The sequence below is a fragment of the Bos grunniens genome, chromosome 15 (genome assembly GCF_055505025.1).
Source record: "Bos grunniens cultivar Pamir isolate PY7600 chromosome 15, Bosgru_T2T1.0, whole genome shotgun sequence".
NCBI classification, from domain to species: Eukaryota; Metazoa; Chordata; class Mammalia; order Artiodactyla; family Bovidae; genus Bos; species Bos grunniens.
In genome coordinates, this window is record NC_141179.1 from 67,618,696 (window position 1) to 67,641,876 (window position 23,181).

A 23,181-nucleotide genomic window follows, 5' to 3' on the forward strand; every position below is an offset into this window, starting at 1 on the left:
AGTATATTTGCTCATTCTTTTGACTACCGTAGGCTTCTTGATGGTTTAGGTCAATTGTGGACTTGGTGAAGGGATCGAGTGATGTATTTTGTGTTCAACAGATGTGCTGCTGCTTCCAGGACAAGTGGAGCAGGAAGTGAGCTTGAGTGTTCCCTCTTACATTCCTTCTGTGGCCGTCCAGACTGTCACCCCTGGAATGAAGCCCCGACCCACCGTGAAAGCAGCAGATAAACAAAGCAAAGAGGTACTTCTCAGGGAATTCAGGCCTTTTGAAATTGCCTCAATTCTCTAACTGGTCCTTTCAGAGAAATGCCACCATACCCATGTGTGCCTGTATTTTTCTCAGGTTTGGGAAAATGTAGAATTCAGGTTGCTTAATTGGGTCCCTCTCCCTGTCATCTCTCTCTAATGTGTATAATCCCTTTTGAACACACAGAGAGCAATTATATTTTTACTCAGAAGCTATTTTTATGTCATGATGTTTGCCGTGCTGCGGGACGGTGCTACCTGGGGACTAATCCGCAGATAGGATGGACAGATTTCTTACCTCTTTTTGTCTGTACCAGCCTCTTTTCTTTTTATTATTGTTTCCAAGTTTCTATAAATATTTTGCATTAGTTAGGGTAAGGCCAGGCTGCTATAGTAGGGAACCCTGACAATAATTCAATGGCTGAAAGGAGACAGAAGTGTATTTCTCTCCCGTAACAGTCTATAGAGAGCCTTTAAAGTGGGCAAGTGGTGGTTCTGTTTTCAGTCATTGGGGCCCACCAGGTTCCTTCTCTCTGGATCTCACTGCCCCTCAGGACATTGTCTTCATGTGCGTGTTTCAGGTCAGGTCACTGTCCTACCTGGAGGGGCCGGGGATGAGAGGATGGGGATAGCACATTTCCCCAAGGCTGAGGACGTAGGCGCTTCATTTCTGCTCGCTCTCCGTGGGCAACCGACTAGTCCCATGTTCCTATCTGGTCACCGGGGAAGTTGAGAAATGTCATCTAGCCATGTGCTCCTCCAGCGTGGGAGAATGGAGTCTGCCACGTGTTAATTCTCCCTGATACACAACAGGGAGACTCATCTTTTACTATCCTTTCCAGCTCATCTTTATCTACTTAATCACACGCACCAACCGAGGCTGCTGATGGCGCTGGCTAGTGACCTTTATCACCTTTTTTACGCTAGCATAAAAGGGGATCAGGTACAAGAATTTGTTAAGGGCTCTTTATTATTGATTCCAAATAAAAATACTAGAGTGTTTCCTGATTATGTAATTGTTCAGGTACTAGTCTTGTCACCTGAAGATACTCTGTTATGGAAGCAGTCATTCAATCAGAAGTAATCCACACATTTCAATTTTTGCCCTTTGCTAATAGAACTTTTGTTCACTGACATCAGAAAAGTCTATCTAGGAGGCTTGCAGACTTATATTGAACCCCCAAATAGGTTACTTGTAGAAGGAAATTGCAACCCACTCCAGTATTCTTGCCTGGAGAATCCCATGGACAAAGGAGCCTGGTGGGCTACAGTCCATGGGGTTGAGACAGCCACTTTTCAGTGTCTTTTTGAATTACAGAGCTTTCTCTGAGTATTAAGAAGCTAAAATTGCAAGGTGATTGCTAGCAAGAATCAGCTTCTTTTAAAGACTTGTTCATGTTCTTGACTTCAGTTGTGACCATACAAATTATTGGGCCAGCCAATGGTCAGTGGCACCTCATGCCATTATAGAAATTGTTACAAAATGGCTTTAGTTGATGGGTTTAAAAAAATGAATGACTTCTATGATCTCCCATATAGCCAGCAAAATGCTAGTTAAAAGCCTGTATATGATTGTATCTTTAAAACAAGTATAAGTTTCTTCTCAGAAAATGTGAAAATTTTTAAATGTTCAAATCAAAATGATAGGAACAATTTTTGTGCTGGCAAACTAATGACACATCAGTCAGTTCAGTTCAGTCGCTCTGTCGTGTCCCACTCTTTGTGACCCCATGAATCGTAGCACCCCAGGCCTCCCTGTCCATCACCAACTCCCGGAGTTCACCCAGACTCACGTCCATCGAGTCAGTGATGCCATCCAGCCATCTCATCCTCTGTCATCCCCCTCTCCTCCTGCCCCCAATCCCTCCCAGCATCAGAGTCTTTTCCAATGAGTCAACTCTTTGCATGAGGTGGCCAAAGTACCGGAGTTTCAGCTTCAGCATCATTCCTTCCAAAGAAATCCCAGGGCCGATCTCCTTCAGAATGGACTGGTTGGATCTCCTTGCAGTCCAAGGGACTCTCAAGAGTCTTCTCCAACACCACAGTTCAAAAGCATCAGTTCTTCGGCCCTCAGCTTTCTTCACAGTCCAACTCTCACATCCATACATGACCACTGGAAAAACCATAGCCTTGACTTTGTTGGCAAAGTAATGTCTCTGCTTTTCAATATGCTATCTAGGTTGGTCATAACTTTTCTTCCAAGGACTAAGCGTCTTTTAATTTCATGGCTGCAGTCACCTTTTGCAGTGATTTTGGAGCCCAAAAAAATAAAGTCTGACAATGAGACATAGATGAATAATTTTTGGTGTTTCTTTAAATATTCAGAGTAATATTGTGGGTGGGATTTTAATTTCTAGACACTATTTGTTAGAGAAACATTTCAGGACTGTCTAGAATCACAGTACCGCACCACCTCTGCCTTGGTTTAATAGTATTAATCTTATTCTAAAGTATGCAGTGCAAGAAAAAGAACATAATCACCAAATTCCAGCACATGTGTCCTGTGAGGACCTACCAAGGGGCCATTTTGGGCTAGAGACGGCGGTTGCTTTCTGTGATGTCAGTCTCAAAAGATGAAAATGTATCCTGGATGTCCTGACTTCCTCTTAATTGCCTAATAAGAATCTATAACTTCTTGATATGAACTGAACCCATTTAATTTTTTTTGCTAATTTTATCACTGCTTTTATACATGTGCATTTCCCCTTTAACAGTCAAACCTTTTTCAAGAACCTTCCACTTTCCCTTTGTGAATAATTTCTTGCCGTGGTCACTCTATTTTGATGAATTTTGGAAGTTCTGAATAGCTTTATAGAGCAAAAAGAATTCACATTAAGAAGATGAAAAATTATGAGTTCCTTTCCTACTTCCCAAAGTACAGAAGAGGTCATTGAAGAAACTTTTGTAATATTTTAATGGGAGATGGCCTGTTTTTCCAATTCAAAATAGGACTCTCAACTTTTTCACCTGTAGAGACAGTTGAGTTACCATATTACTGTGCAAGACAGCCTATAGCTAAATGCTGCTATTATTGATTTGAGCATTAGTTTTATTTTCTTTAATTTGCCTGTGTGGTTCTGTGAATGAAAATGATTCTTCCTGTAACAGTGCCCGTCTTAGAATAAGTCACAGAAACAATTTTAAGAAAACCAGCAGTTTTCTAATAGTGTAAAAATTCTATTCCCTGGGAGGCTACAAAAAGATTTCAATTAGATTTGAAATTAGACACCTGAAATCCGTATATTTCTCTCAGCTCCTTAGGCAAAAATAACAAGTTAATAACTTAATTCACAGTTGTTTTCTGTTTAGTAGCAGGGGATTTGGTGTCCCATCGCACAAATTCTGCCCTTTGAAATAAATCAGAAGTTCAGTTTGCAATCTAAAAACCTCGGCGCCTTAGAGCTTAGAACCCGAAAATGAACCCAACTTGAAAGAAGAGAATTCCCAAAGTGTGCCACAGTAGCCAACAGCTGAAATGCATAAATAGAACTGCAGCTTTACTGTGGCTGAAAAGCTGTCATTTTGAAGATCAGAGCGAAGTCTTCTAAACTGCAGGGTACATCAGGGTACACTTTGAATTACATGTATGCCCCTTGTCTTAGAAGGCTCTACATTCACTCGTGTGTGTCTCTATAAGGAGGTTACTTAATTGAAATGCAAAAAAGTCAGAACTAGTGCTGAGTTCAGTGCTATGCCTGTAGAAGACGTAGTAAATACTGAATGAGCAAAAAAAAAAAAAAAAACCTTTACTAGCTACCAGGAGTGACTTTCTGGTATAATAAGATGGTGAGGGTCATTCTCTTTTTCCTTTTCTATTGGTTCATTCCCCTCAACATGTAAACACGTCCAAGTCTCTCCCATTCTTAACAAAATGAAAGAAAACTAAGGAAAAATATCCTCCCCTTTACCTTGGACCCCTCTTGGCTATTGTCCTTTTTTCTCACTTTCCATGTAGACTTCAGAAACCGTTAGATCTAGCTCCCCTGGTCGTCTCTGCTTCCTTTCCCCTCATTCCTCATTCAGTTCATTGCAAAATGTCCTTGTGCTGATCATTTGCCTGGATAGATTCAGAATAAAGCTACTGAGCACTTTATTATTGCCAAATGCCAGTGGACACTTTTCTGTCTTTAATGGATCTCTCTACTGCAGTTTTCACCACTGATCTTGCCTGACATTCACAGTCCACTGGTTTTCTCTTCCTGGCTCTCCCTGTGTGTATTTCTGTGGGTGTTCTTGCCCTGCTTCCTTTGGGGGTTTCCTGCCATGCTCCCCTTAGGAGCTGGTGTTCCTCAGGGTTCCATGCTAAACCTACAGCTCTTCCCACTTGCACACATGGATCCGTTTTTGTCTCTAGGTGACTCCCCTTTGTACTTCTGTCTCCAAATCTGTATTTCTGTAGGTTCAGACCTTTTGCTGAGCTCCAGTTTTGTGTGTTCAGCTGCCTGTTGACAATTCTATCTGGATTCCTTAAGGTACATTCAAATCAGCATGTTAAATACTGAACTTATCTTTATCTTCTTCCATCCCTGCATTCTGTCCTTTGTCCCTTCCCATATCCAAATTAGCCAGCAAGTGCTGCCAGCTTTTCTAAAATTTTCAACCGTCTGCTCTCAGTGCCCTGTGCTCATTGTCTCTTGTCTGGACTGCTTCAGCTGACTCCTGACTCCAAGCCTACCCTTTGTTCCATCTTCAAAGTGACTTATCTCGATGTACCCTCAAGGAGGGCAGGGCATCCTGTTCTCTGCACCACACCTGCGTCCCCAGCACTTGTCTCAGTTAGCATTTGAATGAAGGAAGGAATTTATTTGAAATGCATAGATGACCAGGTATCTACCTGTTTTCAAAAAAAATCCTTCAGCGACTTTTCATCATCTCTGGGAAAAGCAGCATACAAGACCTGTCGTGATCTGGCGCTGTCCTCGTCTTCTGCTGCTCTCTACCTGACATTTTCTGCTTTGACAGCACTGACCTACTTGTAGATCTACATACATGAAATTCTGTGTCTTTCTTACTTGGCCTGTCGTGATCTGGCACTGTCCTCGTCTTCTGCTGCTCTCTACCTGACATTTTCTGCTTTGACAGCACTGACCTACTTGTAGATCTACATACATGAAATTCTGTGTCTTTCTTACTTGGCCTCCTCTGCTCATGAGACCTGCGTTTGTCCTCAGATCATTTTCCCTCACCTTGTTAAATAATATTACCTTTGAAGATTCTGCTTAGATAGCACCTCTTCCAGGAAGCCTCCCCTGATTCCTTCCCAATGCCTTCTAATCTAGGCTGGGTTAGGCTTTCTTTCTCTTTCCTATTCCCTCCTAACTATACCATGTATACTTACTACATTTTACTATGATTGTTCATATATGTATCTAAATCATTTCTCTGTGATTTCATACAAGTCTGCAGCTTTGTATCCTCAGCACCCAGCGCAACACCTAGATTTTAATAAACATCCGTGGAAAGAATGGAATATATCTGAATGATTGCAGGAGACTATTCCTCTGATATTTTGATCCTGAGATGTACTGGCCACCTTGCAGTACAGAGTGACAGTAATACACCCAAACAGTTTTAAAATGTCTTGAGTATCATATTTTGGCATTGTAAATAAGAAATTATTATCACCCTTGGTTTCTTTTATTATATACGTCAGTATTTAACTGATTGCCTAAAGGAATTAATCTAACAAGAACTGCTGTTAATAACTGAGTTTCTAATGAAGACATTTATATTTTTAAGTATACTGTTATGTTTTTAAGTGTACTATAAATGAATAATTCTTGCATTGGCATTGTATATTTATTGGCTAGCTAAAAACTTGGCATCATTTAAGTTAATACCAAATAGCTGATGAAGGAAATTGTGCTCTATAATAGAGAAAAATTTAAGTGTATGAGAAATAACTTACGGAAAATAAAAACTTTCCACTTAAAGATTAATTTCTATATCTCCAGTTCCATAATGTTGGATATTGTGGCCAAAAGGTGTCTTGGGTCTCTTGGGAAGGAAGAGTGGTAAGAGGGTGATGGGTTGGGCCGTACCTGGGAGAAAGGACTAACTTTGACTGTGGGAGTCAGCTGTTGTCAAGAGAGTCTAGAAATTCAACACACCAGCCTTGCTCTGTCTGGGTTGCTGGTACAAGGTGGGTCATGACTAGGGTGTTGAGTGGGGAGTTGAGTAGGATTTTCTGGAGAGTGGCCGTGCTCAGTTGGAAGTAAGCTAAGCTCAGCACTTCGCCCTCCATGCTTGTGTAGCCCTTTTGCATCCCTCTGTTGGGGAGCATGGAGCATGATCAGGAAGTCATTCCCTTACTTCTCTCTTCTCCTTGAAGTTACAAAACCTCGTGGACACAGATTTTCCTTTTCTTCATCTTTATGTGTTCTCAGTATCCAGTTCACATTTAACGTTCAATAGCTGTTTATGGAGTGGACATGTAGAGGGGAGGGAGGTGGGCAAGTGAGGGCTGTTCATGTGGTGTGAACGAGTTCGAGAAGGATGATCTTGCTGAGATTTTAGCTCAGCAAAGAGATTTGTTGAATTTGCACCCGCTTTCCAGGTAGGTGAAGGCAGAGTGACTGCATCTATTGAGAGTGGCTGGTGAAGTCTGGGCAGGTCTTAGGGGCCTCAGGACAGGGTTCAAAGTCCTAGTGCAGTGGGCAGCTGGAATCTTGGTGGACATGTGGATGGCAGGCCTTTAACCAGGCTACAGGGCAGCAAGAATCCCATCAGACAGAAGCTGGCAGAGAGGGGACTCCTCCTTGTTGTCTGCCAGGACCAGGCTTGCAGGCCTCAGTGCTCACTGCCGGAGTTGGAGATGGTAAGGCTGCTTCTGTTCAGGAAGTGAGCGTTTTATGTCATTGTGTACACGTTTCTTCACTTGAGCTGGTCTTAGCCCTATTACCCCACTGGCGATGAGAAATTTAATTTTCAGAAAGTGACCAGAATGAACAGATGCCACTCAGCAGACTGATTTGATTCCTGTATACACTTGCTCCTTTAAAGACCGTCACGGTATTATGTGGATCCTTGAGTGCATTTTTTATGGTAGACTGGGAGAATTTTTTAGCTTGTTTAGAAAAGATCTTTTCTCCCAAAGAGACGTGATTGGCTTAGTGAAACTTCAAGGTTGATCTTTGCTGGTGTTTTTTGTTGAGAAGGTGGCAGCTTTATCTACAGATCACCTGGGATTCAAATCTTGCTTCTCTACCTTACTAATTGTACAGCCTTGATAAGTTACTTAACCTCTTAGAGCTTTGTAAAATGGGTTGTTTGAAGATTACTGCTAATTCCCACAAAGTTCCTAGTACTCGGGCTGGCGTGTGATGGGAACTCATTCAATGACAGGTTCCATCATTACCGTTGTCAGGAAAGCACAGACACTTTCTAATAAAGAGGAAATGAACAAGTCTCTGAAATTTGTTCTCTTGCTGGTTTTACTAAGAAAGGATGATAGATGGCTGGGTGTTTGCTATTAGCACCGCATACCCAACTACAGAATGCAACTTGCTAAACAGATAGGTGATACCTACTTTTCATGTTTTTTTTTTCCTTCGCATCTTTGAAAACAGCACACAGCTTCTGAGTGAGATGCTCCATTTTCAAGAACATTGCAAAAGCCACTCGATGAGATAATTTTCCATGCAAGAATATTTAAAGCTGATTATAGCTTCAGGGCATTTTTTTTACTCTTGCATAAGCCATAGTTTTCAATTATTTCAGCATCATCATACATAATATAGAGCTACAAAGAAGTACTGGGTGATCTCATAGTATCACACGCCATTTGATTTTGGAGAGGCTTTCTAACGGGTAATACAATGAGATTTAAAGCATTCTCTTTTGTTTATTGGAAAATACACTTTTTAAACTACCTTCCTTTAGGAAGTCTTTAAAATTCACTGATTATGAATAAGCAGGTACAAAATTATTATTTCTTTTTGCAGCTACTCTGAGTTGCATATAAATTCTGTAATATTTTAAAATGCTTGGTGGGAAGAAAGGATCCTAGACTTTTTAATTTAAGGGGGACACTGTGTTTTAATTCCTGCTGTTATTGGCCCAAGTACTATCTGAAGAAGTATGTTAAGCATAGAGTATTTTTATCTTCAAAAATGAATGTTTTTTTGATACAAGTCTTTTTTAGTAAATACTAAAAATAAAAATGTCTTTAAGATTAAACAAAATCTTAGGGTTTATTTTACATTTGAATATAACTCTTAAAAAGCAGGGACATCATTTTGCCAACAAAGGTCTGAATAGAGTCAAAGCTATGGTTTTTCCAGTAGTTATGTATGGATGTGAGAGTTGGACCATAACACTGAAGAACATTGAAGAACTGAGGCTTTCAAATTGTGGTGTTGGAGAAAATTCTTGAGATTCCCTTGGACTGCAAGGATATCAAACCCGTCTGTCCTAAGGGAAATCAACCCTGAATACTCACTGGAAGGACTGATGCTGAAACTGAAGCTCAGATACTTTGGCCACCTGATGTGAAGAGCCAACTCATTGGAAAAGACCCTGAGTCAGATAGGACTTAGCCTCTGAACAACAGCAAACTTAGTTTTTTTTCCATATGCATGTAGCCCTTATGCTACAAATGGTAAAAATGTATTGAATGTGTGCAAGAGAGACTTTCTGATTCTTGCCGTGGGTGGAATTAGCTAATGATATTCATTCCAATGCAGGATGGTACAAATGGGGCATATTAAAAGGCCTAAATTAGGTCAAATTGAATAATTGAATTTATTCCTTTACTTAAAAACAGCTTAATCAGCTGAGAGTGCTGAAGTCTAAAAAAAGTTTAATTAAATATTAATAGGGAGTTTATGTTTTCAGCTTTATCTTCATTTACAATGATTATATATGATTTTCCTCCTCCATTACCTTTTATAGATCGTTGGAGACGAAGTTCAGCCCTTCTCGCTTGATGAAGAATTCGATTACGATGCGGTGGTGCTAACCCCCAAGTTCACTCCTGCAGAGATGAATGCCATCAAAGAGCTATCCAAGCAGAAGACAAAGAGCGCAGACTTAGAGGACCCCCATGACTGATCCACCCAGACCTCTTTACATTTATTTTTATTTTGTTCTTATTCAAGCAACATGAAATTAAAAGAGAAACCTGTTGTAATCCCCTTTATGTAAATGTATGTGTGTGCATTGATTTATAGGGTTATTTGTCAGTGGACTTCCCTGGTGGCGCAGTGGTAAAGAATTTGCCTATCAATGCAAGTAGACGCAGCAGATGTGGGTTCAATCCCTCGGTCGGGAAGATGCCCTAGACAAGGGAACGGCACTCCAGTATTCTGGCCTGGGAAATCCTATGGACAGGAGTCTGGGGGGCTACAATCCACGGGGTTACAAAGAATCGGATACAACTGAGCATGCCCATACCACCAACCTTTTCAGTAGGGCGATGCGTCTGAAAAGTGAAAGTGAAAATAGCTCAATTGTGTTCAACTCTTTGTGACCCATGGGCTATACAGTCCATGGAATTCTCCAGGCCAGAATACTGGAGTGGGTAGCAGCCGTTCCCTTCTCCAGGGAATCTTCCCAACCCAGGGATTGAACCCAGGTCTCTCACATTGCAGGCAGATTCATTACCATCTGAGCCACCAGGGAAGCCCAAGAATACTAGAGTGTGTAACCTATCCCTTCTCCAGCGGATCATCCTGATCCAGGAATGGAACTGGGGTTTTCTGCATTGCAGATGGATTCTCTACCAGGTGAGCTACCAGGGAAGCCCAGGCGATGCGTCTAACAAAACCAAACTGCTCTCTATGGTTTATGTGGTTTAGTCGCTCAGTCGTGTCCAACTCTTGCAATCCCATGGATGCCAGACTCCTCCGTCCATGGAATTTTCCAGGCAGGAATACTGGAGTGGGTTGCCATTTCCTTCTCCAGGGGATCTTCCTGATCCAGGGATGAAACCTGGTCCCCTGCATTGCAGGCAGTCTACTGCATTGCAGACAGATTCTTTACCAGTTGAGCCACCAGGGGAGCCTCTATCCTTACAGAATTCTCTTCTGTCACTTGGCTGTATCCATGGCTGATAGGGGGAGATGGAGGTGGCAAATGGGAACAGGAAGCAGCACCTACAGAAGGGTCTATCTGGTGAGAGCACTGCAAGAAGGTAATGAGGGTATTGTGACATTGACTGGAAATTTCACCCTACCTACTTGGGGAGGAAGGGCAATTGAGCATGCAAAGCCCGGAGAAGAACTGGTCATGTGGTAGGTCCCAGGTGCCAGGTATCCAGAGACAGTGATATGGATGTGAGTGCTGAGAGGCTGGGCTTCGAGAATTGACTGGGAAAGACTTTACTGAAAAGGAAAGCATCTGAAAATTGATTATATGTCATATATTAAATTCTTGTACTTTGTTACTACCATTCAACCATGTATAAGGATAGTTACAAAGTACAAGGAATGATCTCTATCTCCAGAAGTTTGAAATATAATTTGAGAAGGCAAGACATAGAGAAGGCAACCAGCGAATGTAAAAACTATTATGAAGTGCCAATTGTGTACAATACCCATGAATGCTTTAAAGGGAGGATAAAAAGGGGGTGAGGGCACAGAAGGGGGATAGTATATATGAAGTGATTTTTGTTATTGAAGGAATCAGTAACAAATCAAATGTACTTAGCCTTTTTTCCTCTGTATGTATTTTATTCCTATTTTTTTCCCATTATGGTTTATTATAGGGTATTGAATATAGTTCCCTGTGCTGTATGGTGGGACCTTATTTATCCATTCCGTGGATAATAGTTTGCACCTGCTAATCCCAAACTCCTTATCATTCCTCCTTCCCTCCCCACCCCCATGCTTGGCAACCACACGCCTGTTCTGCAGACAGCCTTTCTGAGTCTGTTTCATGGATAAGTGCTGTCAGTCTTTCTGTTTCACAGATAAGTTCATTTGTGTCGTATTTTAGATTCCACATGTAAGTGCTGTCATATGATATTTACCTTTCTTTTTCTGACTTGCTTCAGTTGGTATGAGAATCTCTAGGTCTGTCCATGTTGCTACACATGGCATGATTTCATTCTCTGTTTGACCGAGTAGCATCCCATTGTATATATGTACCACAGCTTCTTTATGCATTCATCTTTGGATAGACATTTACACTTTTCCCATATCTTGGCTGTTGTAAATAGTGCTGCAATGAACATTGGGGTGCATGTATCTTTTTGAAGTATAATCTGTTTGGATATATGCCCAGGGATTGAATTTCTGGATCATATGGCAACTTTATTTTTAGTTTTTTGAGGAACCTTCATACTGTTCTCCATAGTGGCTGCCCCAATTTCAAATGTACTTAGTCATAATTATTTTTAATACAAGCCTGTGCTTGTATGTGTGTGTATATTCATAAAACTGCCATTCATATTCCTTACAAAAGAATTTTCTTGATTTATTGTTGCTGTAGTCAGGTGATTTCCGTGTCTGTTTTTCTTTGTCTAGTCAACAGACTTTCACGAAACACCATATATGTGGCAAGCCTATGCTTGAGGAGGATATAGGTAAATTAGATATAGTCTGATTTAGTGGGAAGGACAAATGTATATGCAAATAATTACCATAGAGCTACATGACCCAACCTCATAGCCACTAGCCACTAGTGTGACTGAGGAACTGATTTTGGATGTTAATTTTAACTTAAAATATAAAGTTGATATTTGATGCAGTTATTATAAAACTCTCAAGTTCATTTGGAACAACTTGGGTGTGTGAATCTACTTTTTTCAGTTGTAACTTTTATGACAACTAAATACAGATCAACTATTTTTGATAACACCTTAGTGTCTAAAATATGCTGTAAAGGGAAAACATACATTGGATTTCAAAGAACTAATATGAAAAATTATAGAATATCTTGTTTTTTGTATTGATTACATGTTGACATGATAATATTTTGGATGTATCTGGTTAAGTAAAATATATTGTTGAAAATTACCAATTTCTTTTTGCCTTTTTAATGAAGCTATTGGGGCATTTAAAATTATGTTTGTGGCATGTGTATTTTTATTTGATGGCATTGCAGTAGAGTATAATCAGTATTGTAAGAGTGGTGTGTACTAAGAGCTACTGGGTGAAGCAAATCAGAGTTACTGAATCTCCCCACCCTGGAGAGGTGGGGAATATTCACAGAGGAGGAGAGGTTTGAGGTTGGTTGGAAAGAATCAATAGGACCTTTTGATTTGAGGCTGTTAGAGTGGTTGACGTGGGAGATGAGAGCTGGAACCAAGGCAGGGGAGGTGGACATGACATGGGGGCGTGGATCTGATGAGAGGTTGGAAGGTGGAACTTTCAGGGACTGTTGGTTGGTGCACTGTGGGCATAAGGGAGCAGTTGTGAGGTTAAGACAATATATTTTTTGATGATTAAATTTACTTTAAATTAGAGGATAATTGGAGAAGGCAATGGCACCCCACTCCAGTACTCTTGCCTGGAAAATCCCATGGCTGGAGGAGCCTGGTAGGCTGCAGTCCATGGGGTCACTAAGAGTCGGACACGACTGAGCAACTTCACTTTGACTTTCACATTCATGCATTGGAGAAGGAAATGGCAACCCACTCCAGTATTCTTGCCTGGAGAATCCCAGGGACGGGGGAGCCTGGTGGGCTGCCATCTATGGGGTCGCACAGAGTTGGACACGACTGAAGTTGGACACATTAGCAGCAGCAGCAGCAGCAGAGGATAATTGCTTTACAATATTGTGTTGTTGTGAGGTTAAGACAGTATTTTAGTAGGCAGTCTATACATATGCTAACTTGACAACCACAGTGTGTTATAGTTGTTCACAAGATCAGAGACTCTCTTTTGACTATATATATATACACACATATATATAGCATTTTGGTATTGTAAATAAAAGCCTTCACCGTTTTATTTTATTTTATTTTTTTAATTATTTTGTGATGTTTTTTGCCATATATCAACATGAATCGGCCATTTTATAAACTTAAATAGTTTTATAATAGAAGAAACGAAAGCAACTATTCAAAAAGAATTACATGTTGGCAGAGTATTCCATTAACTGGGGGTGGGGTGGGGGTGGTGGTAGATGGCAGATGCATGTTACTGCAGAGCATTCTATCTGTAGAGTTGGTATATCATTAGCTTCATTCCCTTTGGAATTTTTTTTTTTTTTTGATTCTTGCATTATTTGGGGCAGTTGTGCATTACGGCAAAAATGACACTGGAAATAGGTTCCTTAAAGCCTTTGAATGAATTAGTTTTGTCTCAACCGTACCATTACTCTTGCCCTAACTAGTAAAAACTCCATCATGACTTTCATCTTTATGGATCCCTTGAATTGATGTGAATGGTTCATTTTGTATTGACTGGCAAACCCTAACCAAGTGCCTTTAGAAGAAGCCTACAAGTGTATGTATGAATGATCCTTACTTGGATTAGGTAGTGGGATTTAGGATAAGAGTAAGAAAGAGTAGAAGATCAGGAGAAGCTCCTGCAGGTATGCACCAAAATGGCAGGGGAGAACATGAAAATTTTGAGTATCTTGAAATAAAGTGGCAGTCGCTACACAAACTAGCTGGAATGGAGAAAAGTTCACTCCAAGTCTGCAATACCAGCCCTAGCTTGTTCTGTGTGGTGGCTCAATGGGCAGTCTTATTACTGCAGGATCCATCTTATATGGAATCACATAAGAAGGAGAAAAAAATATTTAGATCTGGTATTGAACTTTCTTGCTTCCTTCATCAAAAAATATCTTTTCCCATGAATGAGATAGAGCTGTATCCTCTTATAAAAAAAGAAATTTTCCTTCAGTTCAGTTGCTCAGTTGTATGCGACTCTTTGCGACCCCATGGATTGCAGCACGCCAGGCCTCCCTGTCCATCACCGACTCCCAGAGTTTACTCATACTCATGTCCATTGAGTCAGTGATGCCATCCAACCATCTCATCCTTTGTTGTCCCCATTCGCCTCCCACCTTCAGTCTTTCCCAGCATTAGGGTCTTTTCAAATGAGTCAGTTCTTCACATCAAGTGGCCAAAGTATTGGAGTTTTATCTTCAGCATCAGTCCTTTGAGTGAATATTCAGGACTGATTTCCTTTAGGATGGACTGGTTGGATTTCCTTGCATTCCAAGGGACTCTAAAGAGTCTTCTCCAACACCACAGTTCAAAAGCATCAGTTCTTCACTGCTCAGCTTTCTTTATAGTTCAACTCTCACATCCATACATGACCACTGGAAAAACCATAGCTTTGCCTAGACAGACCTTTGTTGGCAAAGTAATGTCTCTGCTTTTTAATATGCTGTCTAGGTTGGTCATAACTTTCCTTCCAAGGAGTAAGCATCTTTTAATTTCATGGCTGCAGTCACCATTTGCAGTAATTTTGGAGCCCCCCCCCCAAAATAAAGTCTGTCACTGTTTCTACATCTATTTGCCATGAAGTGATGGGACCACATGCCATGATCTTCGTTTTCTGAATGTTGAGTTTTAAGCCAGCTTTTTCACTTTCTTTCATTTTCATCAAGAGGGTTTTTAGTTCTTTCATCAAGAAATTTTCCTTATGTGATAGTAATTGTATGATTGAATTAAAATATGAAAAAGGGAAAAAAATTTCATTTCATTGGCTTGTTTCTTGGAGGCGAAAGGTGTATGAATACAATAGTATGGGAAATGACGTGAAAGAGACAATCTTGGAATTTCCTAGAAAAATATGTCTCCATAAGCAAGAGAGTTCCAGAGAAACATCTGCTTTATGGACTATGCCAAAGCCTTTGACTGTGTGGATCACAACAAACTGTGGAAAATCCTTAAAGAGATAGGAATAATAGACCACCTGACCTGCTTCCTGAGAAGTCTGTATGCAGGTCAAGAAGCAACAGTTAGAACTGGACATGGAACAACATACTGGTTCCAAATTGGGAAAGGAGTACTTCACGGATGTATATTGTTGCCCTGATTATTTAACTTATATGCAGAGTATATCATAAGAAACACTGGGCTGGAAGAAGCACAAGCTGGAATCAAGATTGGCGAGAGAAATATCAATAACCTCAGATATGCAGATGACACCACCCTTATGGCAGAAAGTGAAGAACAACTAAAGAGCCTCTTGATGAAAGTGAAAGAGGAAAGTGAAAAAGTTGGCTTAAAGCTCAATGTTCAGAAAACTAAGATCATGGCATCCGGTCCCATCACTTCATGGCAAATAGATTAGGAAACAGTGGAAACAGTGGCAGACTTTATTTTTGGGGGCTCCAAAATCACTGCAGATGGTGATTGCAGCCATGAAATTAAAAAACGCTTAGTCCTTGGAAGAAAAGTTATGACCAACCTAAACAATATATTAAAAAGCAAAGACATTGCTTTGCCAACAAAGGTCCATCTAGTCAAGGCTATGGTTTTTCCAGTAGTCATGTATGGATGTGAGAGCTGGACTATAAAGAAAGCTGAGCACTGAAGAATTGATGCTTTTGAACTGTGGTGTTGGAGAAGACTCTTGAGAGTCCCTTGGACTGCAAGGAGATCCAACCAGTCCATCCTAAAGGAGATCAGTCCTGGGTGTTCATTGGAAGGATTGATGTTGAAGCTGAAACTGCAGTACTTTGGTCACCTGATGCGAAGAGCTGACTCATTTGAAAAGACCCTGATGCTCAGAAAGATTGAGGGCAGGAGGAGAAGGGGATGACAGTGGATGAGATGGTTAGATGGCATCACCAACTCAATGGACATGAGTTTGAATAAAGGGGAGTTGGTTATGGACAGGGAGGCCTGGTGTGCTGCAGTCCATGGGGTCGCAGAGTTGGACACGACTGAGTGACTGAACTGAACTGATAAGCAGAAGAGAAATCCATTCACCTCACCCTGGCCTACCCAGCCCATATATCCTATGCCCCTCCATAGGGGCCTCTTCAATCTCATTTTGTACCTCCTTCATCATTGGAGAAGGAAATGGCAACCCACTCCAGTGTTCTTGCCTGGAGAATCCCAGGGACGGGGGAGCCTGCTGGGGGGCCGTCTCTGGGGTCACAGAGTCGGACACGACTGAAGCGACTTAGCAGCAGCAGCATTTTTAAATGATGTTCTAACCAGTTTGTATTCTTTTTGTTTTTCAAATACTCTACCTTGTTTCCACCTTTGTGCTCTTCTCTTGCTCTTCTTTCTGCCTGGTTTTCCCTGCTCTTGGTGTGGCTCCTATTTCTCTTTATTCAGGTCTCGGTGAAGTGTGTTCCAGAGTCTCTTTCTGACCAGTCTGTCTAATCCTCTTCTCACAGCCTTCACCCTGTCACTGTGCATCCCTTTACCTTACCTTGTCTATGTCTTAACGAACTCTCCCATTAGATCATGAACTGCAAGAGGGTACCGAGCTCCTCTGCCTTTTTGCTGCCATGGCCCCAACACCTGAAAAGGGCCTGCAATATAGTAGTTGTTCAATAAGTATTTACTGAATGAATCAAACCTCTAAAGTTTGAAGAAGAACCGAGAGGTCCATTTCATCAATTCGGTTTGGTTAGGCATTTATTGAGCACTTTTATATTCAAGACATAATATATATGTATATGTTTTATATAAATATATTACTTCTTAGACTCATGATGATTATCCAGTGGCCAATGTGAATATGGACTAGAACTATTCCATTTACCCTGTTCCTTCTTTGCCTTGCCTAACCCCATGGAGAATTGTGGCTCACATGGGAACTTGACTGACTTCTCAGTTGTTCTTTTAAAACCTTGTTATGACTTCTTTCATTGAAAACCCTATTTGGGAGCCATTCATGAGATATAATACCAGTATTCCCAACATTCTGCATTAAAAAGTGTGGACTGCTGACTGGAAAAGAAAAGACTGAAAGGGAAAAAAACTGGAAGGGAAAAGGAAACAGAACTTAAAGAGTGAGTTAGGAAGAAGGAAATTTCACTTTGGTAGCTGACTGTAACGCAGAATCTTTTATCCATTCATTCAAAAATGTTAATGCTCACCAGAGTCGTCACATTGTAGGGGGGGTCTTAAAGCCTAACTGCCTTGTTTTCATTACTTTTTATTTTAGTGTCATGTAAGTCACAAGAGATTTGTAAACAGAGGAGGGACATAATCTGATTAATATTTGAGGGGAGACGGGTGGAGAGGGGCCAGGGCTGTACTATGTTGGGGAAAGGCTCTGCTGGAGGGGTGTGCCAGGCTGCACTGTAAAGGGCTTTTCTACCATTCTCTCTCTCTGTGTAAGTTACTGTGAGTTCATTATCCCCTGTTTTCTGAAAATTTACAGTGATCTTTGCTGACACAGGTCTGTTTTCACTTTTGGTACTGGGCACTCAGTAGCCTTTTCGTCTGGAAAGCTACATCCTTGGTTCTGGGAAATTGCCTTGAATTATTTTTTGATGACCTTCTTCTTTCCATTTCCTCTTTGTTTTCCTAGAATGTTTGCTTTTTGGATATCGAACTTCTTAGATGCTACTCTAATATTTTTGTACTCTCTTGTTTTCTTTCTTTTTGCTCTATTTTCTGAGACTTTCCTCAATTTTATTTTCCATGTTTTTTATTGCAAGATGCATATACTTTTATTTTTTGCATTTTATTTTAAAAATCCACTAAATAGTAAAGCCATTTTCATGAAAAGGAAAATAAGGACAGATGCCACAAAACCACATCTAGACTGATTAGGACAGCATGCCAGAGCTGCTTCAGGACTGGACCATTAGAACTGTGTTAATGAAGGTAGCATCTCATCCTTGGTAAGGCTGAACATGGTGCCCCTCGAGGGGAAGCGCTTGTGTTTATGACACTGAATGAGCAGAGGTGATGGAGATGTCAGGAGGGTCTTGGGTATTCCTAGCATGTTGTAGAAAGCCTCAGGGGTGAACAAGTGGAGGCTGAGTAAGTTCTAGGTTGCCTGACACTGAGAGAGGGAAGTGATACATTAAGTGCTGGGTCTCTGGCTGGGTCTCTGGAATGTGTGTCTTTTCAGTGTTAGGCATTCCATCCTCTGAAGCACCTCCCTTTCCTATTCCTGATGTTCCTATTTCTGTTTATGGCACCACATTGGTTGCCTGAGTATCGTTTTGGCCTCTATACTTCCTTTTGGTTCCAATCTCTCCTTTGTATCCTCCTGGCCTTTATTCAAGACTTCATTGTTACTGATCTCCTTCTGGAATCCTTCCTACTTCCCAATTAGTCCCTAAATGCCTCTATTCTTTCACTGTAGCTTGTTTTGCACATTGCTTTCATATTCATCTTTGTGTTGCAATCTTTTCAAAACCACTACTAGCTGCTCTTTGTCTGCTGCTGCTGCCAAGTCACTTCAGTTGTGTCCGACTCTATGCGACCCCATAGACGGCAGCCTACCAGGCCCCGCCGTCCCTGGGATTCTCCAGGCAAGAACACTGGAGTGGGTTGCCATTTCCTCCTCCAATGCATGAAAGTGAAAAGTGAAAGTGAAGTTGCTCAGTCGTGTCCGACTCTTAGCGACCCCGTGGACTGCAGCCTACCAGGCTCCTCCGTCCATGGGATTTTCCAGGCAAGAGTACTGGAGTGGGGTACCAGCTCATTGTCTACTGATTGTTAAAAACCTTTTCAGTTTAACGTACAAGGCCCTATTCCCTAGTCTGGCCATGACACAGACAAAACTCAGTACACATGGTTCCCAGATGTTCCTTTCCACCTTCTTGATTTTCTTCTTATTGTTCATTCTTTCTGGATGGTCACCCTTCATTTCTGCCCAGTGAATTTCTACTCATCCTTTAAGATTCACCCCAGGGGTCACTTCCTCTGTGGAATTTTCTGATCCTTCCAACCAGGTATAATTTCATCTTCCCTGAAACCTCCCTGATGCTGGGAGGAATTGGGGGCAGGAGGAGAAGAGGACGACAGAGGATGAGATGGCTGGATGGCATCACCGACTTGATGTGAGTGAGTCTGAGTGAACTCCGGGAGTTGGTGATAGACAGGGAGGCCTGGCGTGCTGCGATTCATGGGGCCGCAGAGTCAGGACTGAGCACTGAACTGAAACCTCCATAGCATTTTATGACACTGTTGCTACTTGTCACATTCTGCCTTGTGAACACTGTTTCCCTGCCCAAACACTAGATCTCATTCATTCATGCCTATTTAGAAAGCAGGTTTCTTAAATATTATGGTTCTCATCACTGGCTTCCTTTAATTACAAAATCTAGGATGTGTGCCACAAAAGTGGGTCACATCAAGATTTTTTCATTCAACTAATGTTTCTTTATAATCTACTTCCTTTGTTACATTTTGTTATAGAAAGAAATAATGTCATGATTTGTTAGCCCACTGAACTTATGATAAAAAAGGAACCCAAAATGTCTGCACAAGCTGCACCAGAATGTTGATTTACTGAGCGAACAATTAGAAAAAGTAATTCCATCTGGTACAAAGGTGGGAGGAAAACCCAACAATGTGATTTTAATGTAAGTAAAGTTTGTAAGAAGAAATAAAGGAAGTCATTTTAGTATCAAAATAATGGCAAGTCAGTAATAAAGGTTATGGTACATGACATGTAATTATAATACTTTTCAGGTCTATACAAATGCTCTTTTTAAAGAGCTTTTCTGTTGTTCATTACACTTCAGATGATAATAGATTATCTCCATTGTATATGCTTAGAATATGGACATCCCTGTTAAGATTAGAAAAGTGAATCTAATAACTTTTCAAATTGTGTTAATATTGGCTAAATTCTCAGAAGAAATTAGCATGAATTTTAGTTTAGATTGAACAGGATTTTCAAAGGCAGTAATGGTGCTTGAAGTAATTAGGGTGTTTAACAACCAGGCAGAAAAAAACCACTAATTATTCTTATCTTCTTTTCCACCCCCCGCCCTGACAAAGATGGGAAAATCCAGAAAGTATTTGTATCACAAGCATTGGGTCATTTAGAAAAAACATGGTATATCTTTGCAAAAATGATTTCCTCAGTCCTTTGGGTTTCAAAAGGTTGTTGTCTTGAACTTATAGAGGATTTAGCTTGGAAAGCAGAGATCTGTTTAGGAGACTTTAGTTTTTGGAGAATAGTTTATGATTTTCTTTAAATGCTTTGGTTATAGTATTATCCTGTTGTTGACATATTGACCGTAACGACTTTTGATGACTTGATGTTTTTATATCCATATATATACCCTTGGGGCTTCCTTGGTGGCTCAATGGTAAAGAACCCATCTGCCAATGCAGGAGAAGTGGGTTTGATCCCTGGGTCGGAAAGATCCCTTGGAAAAGGAAATGGCAACCCACTCCAGTATTCTTGCCTGGGAAACCCTGTGGACAGAGGCGTCGTGTGGGCTACAGTCCATGGTTGGCAAAAGAGTCGGGTACGACTTAGCCACTAAACAACAGTATATGCATGATATATATTGTGTGCAAATAAATTTATATTACTTTGCATTGAATCCAACTTATTTTCAAATATGAAAGAAATTCACAGATTAGTTGGTCTGTGTCGCCTTTTTGTTTTGCTAAAATTGAGTTTGCTAACCTTTCTCTGGGGACAACATCCTGCAGTGTTTGTCTTTCTTCAGCTTATTCCTTTTTATTGTTCTGTCCTGGAGGCTTTGCCTGTAGCGCCGGTTTCTGCACCCCCTCCGTGCACCAAGTGGAAGTGTGACAGAGGGAGCTGCGTGTTGGTGGTCGTTTGGTGTCGAACAGCTGAACACCTGGCTGCTTGTGTGCAGGTGCACAGGACTCTGGAGAGGGGGCTTTCATCCAAGACAAACAAAGAAGAATGTGTGCAGGTTGCAGGTGAGGGCTTGCATGTTGGACTTGAGAGGCTTCTGTTTTCAAAACAATAAGGAAACAAACAAAAAGCAGTAAGGAAACGTGAGTCCCTTACATGTCAGGAACTGTGTAAAGGGCTGGTCAGAGTATTTCTGGAAAATTTCTTCACTTTTGTAATGGCTTCTGTATTTGTTGGCCTAAGTGAGTGTATTATGTCCTGTCATTAGGGTCCTCGATTTGTCAGGATCCCAGATGGTACCCACAATGATCACTTCACATTGTGGTGAAATTAAGCTCTAATATGCTATATATCAAATAAATAAACCATCCAATGCCATCCACCGTAATTTAGAATGAGAAATGAAATATATTTTGCTACAAGTGTGCTCCCATCTTCAGTTCCCCCTAATTTGACAGTCATGACATGTTAAGCAATTAATTAATCAAAATAGAAAGCATTAAGAAAACACTAAGTGTCAATTGAGTGTTCACCACATGTTCGCCTTCAGTTTAGATGAGATGTGGAAGAAGGAAAAAAGAGTGGCTAATTACTCAGTAACATCACAGAGAGGCCAATTTTGACACAGGAAAGAGAAATCAATGCAATATCCAGAGAACCCACCGGTGAACTAGTACTACATTAGCTAGACGCATTGTTTCAAATAAACTGACCTTCCATAGCTAAAGTGTTAGTTGTTCAGGCATGTCTGACTCTTGGTAACCCCATGGACTGTAGCTTGTCAGGTTCCTCTGTCCATGGAATTCTCCCTAACCCTAACCCTCCAGGCAAGAATACTGGAGTGGGTAGCCATTCCCTTCTCCAGGGAATCTTCTTAACCCAGGGATTGAACCCAGGTCTCCTGCATTGCAGGCAGATTCTTTACCATGTGCGCCATCAGGGAAGCCCTTAGATAAGGGGAGAAGTAAACAGACCTTGCTTTCTAGAAGTTGAGCTCAGTGTTCCTTTGGGAAGAGACGGCTCATCCTGATGACATGACATTCATGGTACATACCTGCATCTGTATGTATTTCCCTGCCTGTCCCCTCCCCCTCACACACTACCCTACAGATGGCACATATTCATCTTGCGGTGCTGGAGGGTTGACATCAGAAGCAAAGAAACCCTTGAAACCCCATCCCTCTCAGCCCACAAGAGCAGCTTCTCTCCACCACAGCGATGCAAGCTGGAGATAAGAGGGGCATTCCCACCACTGTACTCTCTTGTGGGTAGCTGACAGTTAACACAGGTGGGCGTCAGTGGCTGCCCATCTTTTGAAGGTCGTCTGTTGAAGTGGAAGCCCACCTCCCTGGGATCAGTGCCCTGCTTTGGCCCAGGAGCTGCTCTGAGAGTAACCAGGTGTTGAGGACCTGCCTGGATTTTCAGAAAATTAGAGGTGGTTGTCAAGAAACCCTCTGTCGTTCAAAGGCAAGCTGGTGAGCCTTTGGGATGAGTGCCCGTTTGAGGGGCCACCTTGATTCTTGTTTTTGCAGAGGTCAGATTAGATTGCTTCACAACTGGCTCATCCACCTCCTCCCATCAGCTGGGTGGGAGAGAGGCTGAGTCTGTGCAGCTCTGGGGTGTGCACAGCTAAAGTGCAGAAGAGAAGCAAGTGTTAAATGAGTCAGCCATTCACTGAGCAAACATCATTTCATTTAAATTACACTGTGCTACTTTATCTTGACCCGCAACCCAATGCAACTCATTGTAATACATTATCACATACAAGATAGTTGGCTCATTAATAATACCCCAGGAAGGAGACAGGGGTAAACAATGAAAACTCCCACACATTAGCACCATAATGTACTACACTATTTTTCTTTCCTTTCATCAGAATCCTCCATGTAATTAAATCCCAAGTAAGTCAGCAAACAAATCCCTCAGCTTCTTTTATTGTACTTTTTTTTCTGAAGTGAATTAGTTATTTTTCATACTAAGTAGCAACTAAGCACAAGTCCTAGATGGAGATGAACATTTTCCTACAGACAATAAATATTCATTGAGTGCTTGTGATAAGCAAGGCATCAGCACTCGAGTTGCAGCAGTAAAGACACATTGCTGATAAATGCTGCGATGAATGCCAACCTGGATGAAGGAATAGAGAGCATTTGGGTGGAAAGTGAAAGCCTCATTAAGGAACATACAGGTAAGCTGAGACTGTAATGGCAAGATGGGGCCAGGCTTGCAGTGACCTGGAGAAAGTGTGTTCCTGGTTGAATCAATA

At 41.3% G+C, this 23,181-nt stretch overlaps 1 protein-coding gene across 17 annotated transcripts in view; it reads left to right on the forward strand.

The window, feature by feature from the left end:
• The window catches only part of IFTAP (intraflagellar transport associated protein), a 65,874-nt gene extending 56,486 nt beyond the window's left edge, over nt 1-9,388 (forward strand). For 11 of the 17 annotated variants that reach the window (XM_086341175.1, XM_086341181.1, XM_086341174.1 and 8 more), the window contains 2 exons: nt 102-244; nt 9,142-9,388. In XM_086341175.1, coding sequence (XP_086197301.1) covers nt 102-244; nt 9,142-9,300 — 302 coding nt within the window. In that variant the 3' untranslated portion in view covers nt 9,301-9,388. The remainder of the gene's footprint in view (nt 1-101; nt 245-9,141) is intronic. The other 6 variants (XM_086341187.1, XM_086341186.1, XM_086341191.1 and 3 more) reach the window with 1 other exon arrangement.
• The last annotated feature ends 13,793 nt before the right edge of the window (nt 9,389-23,181 follow it).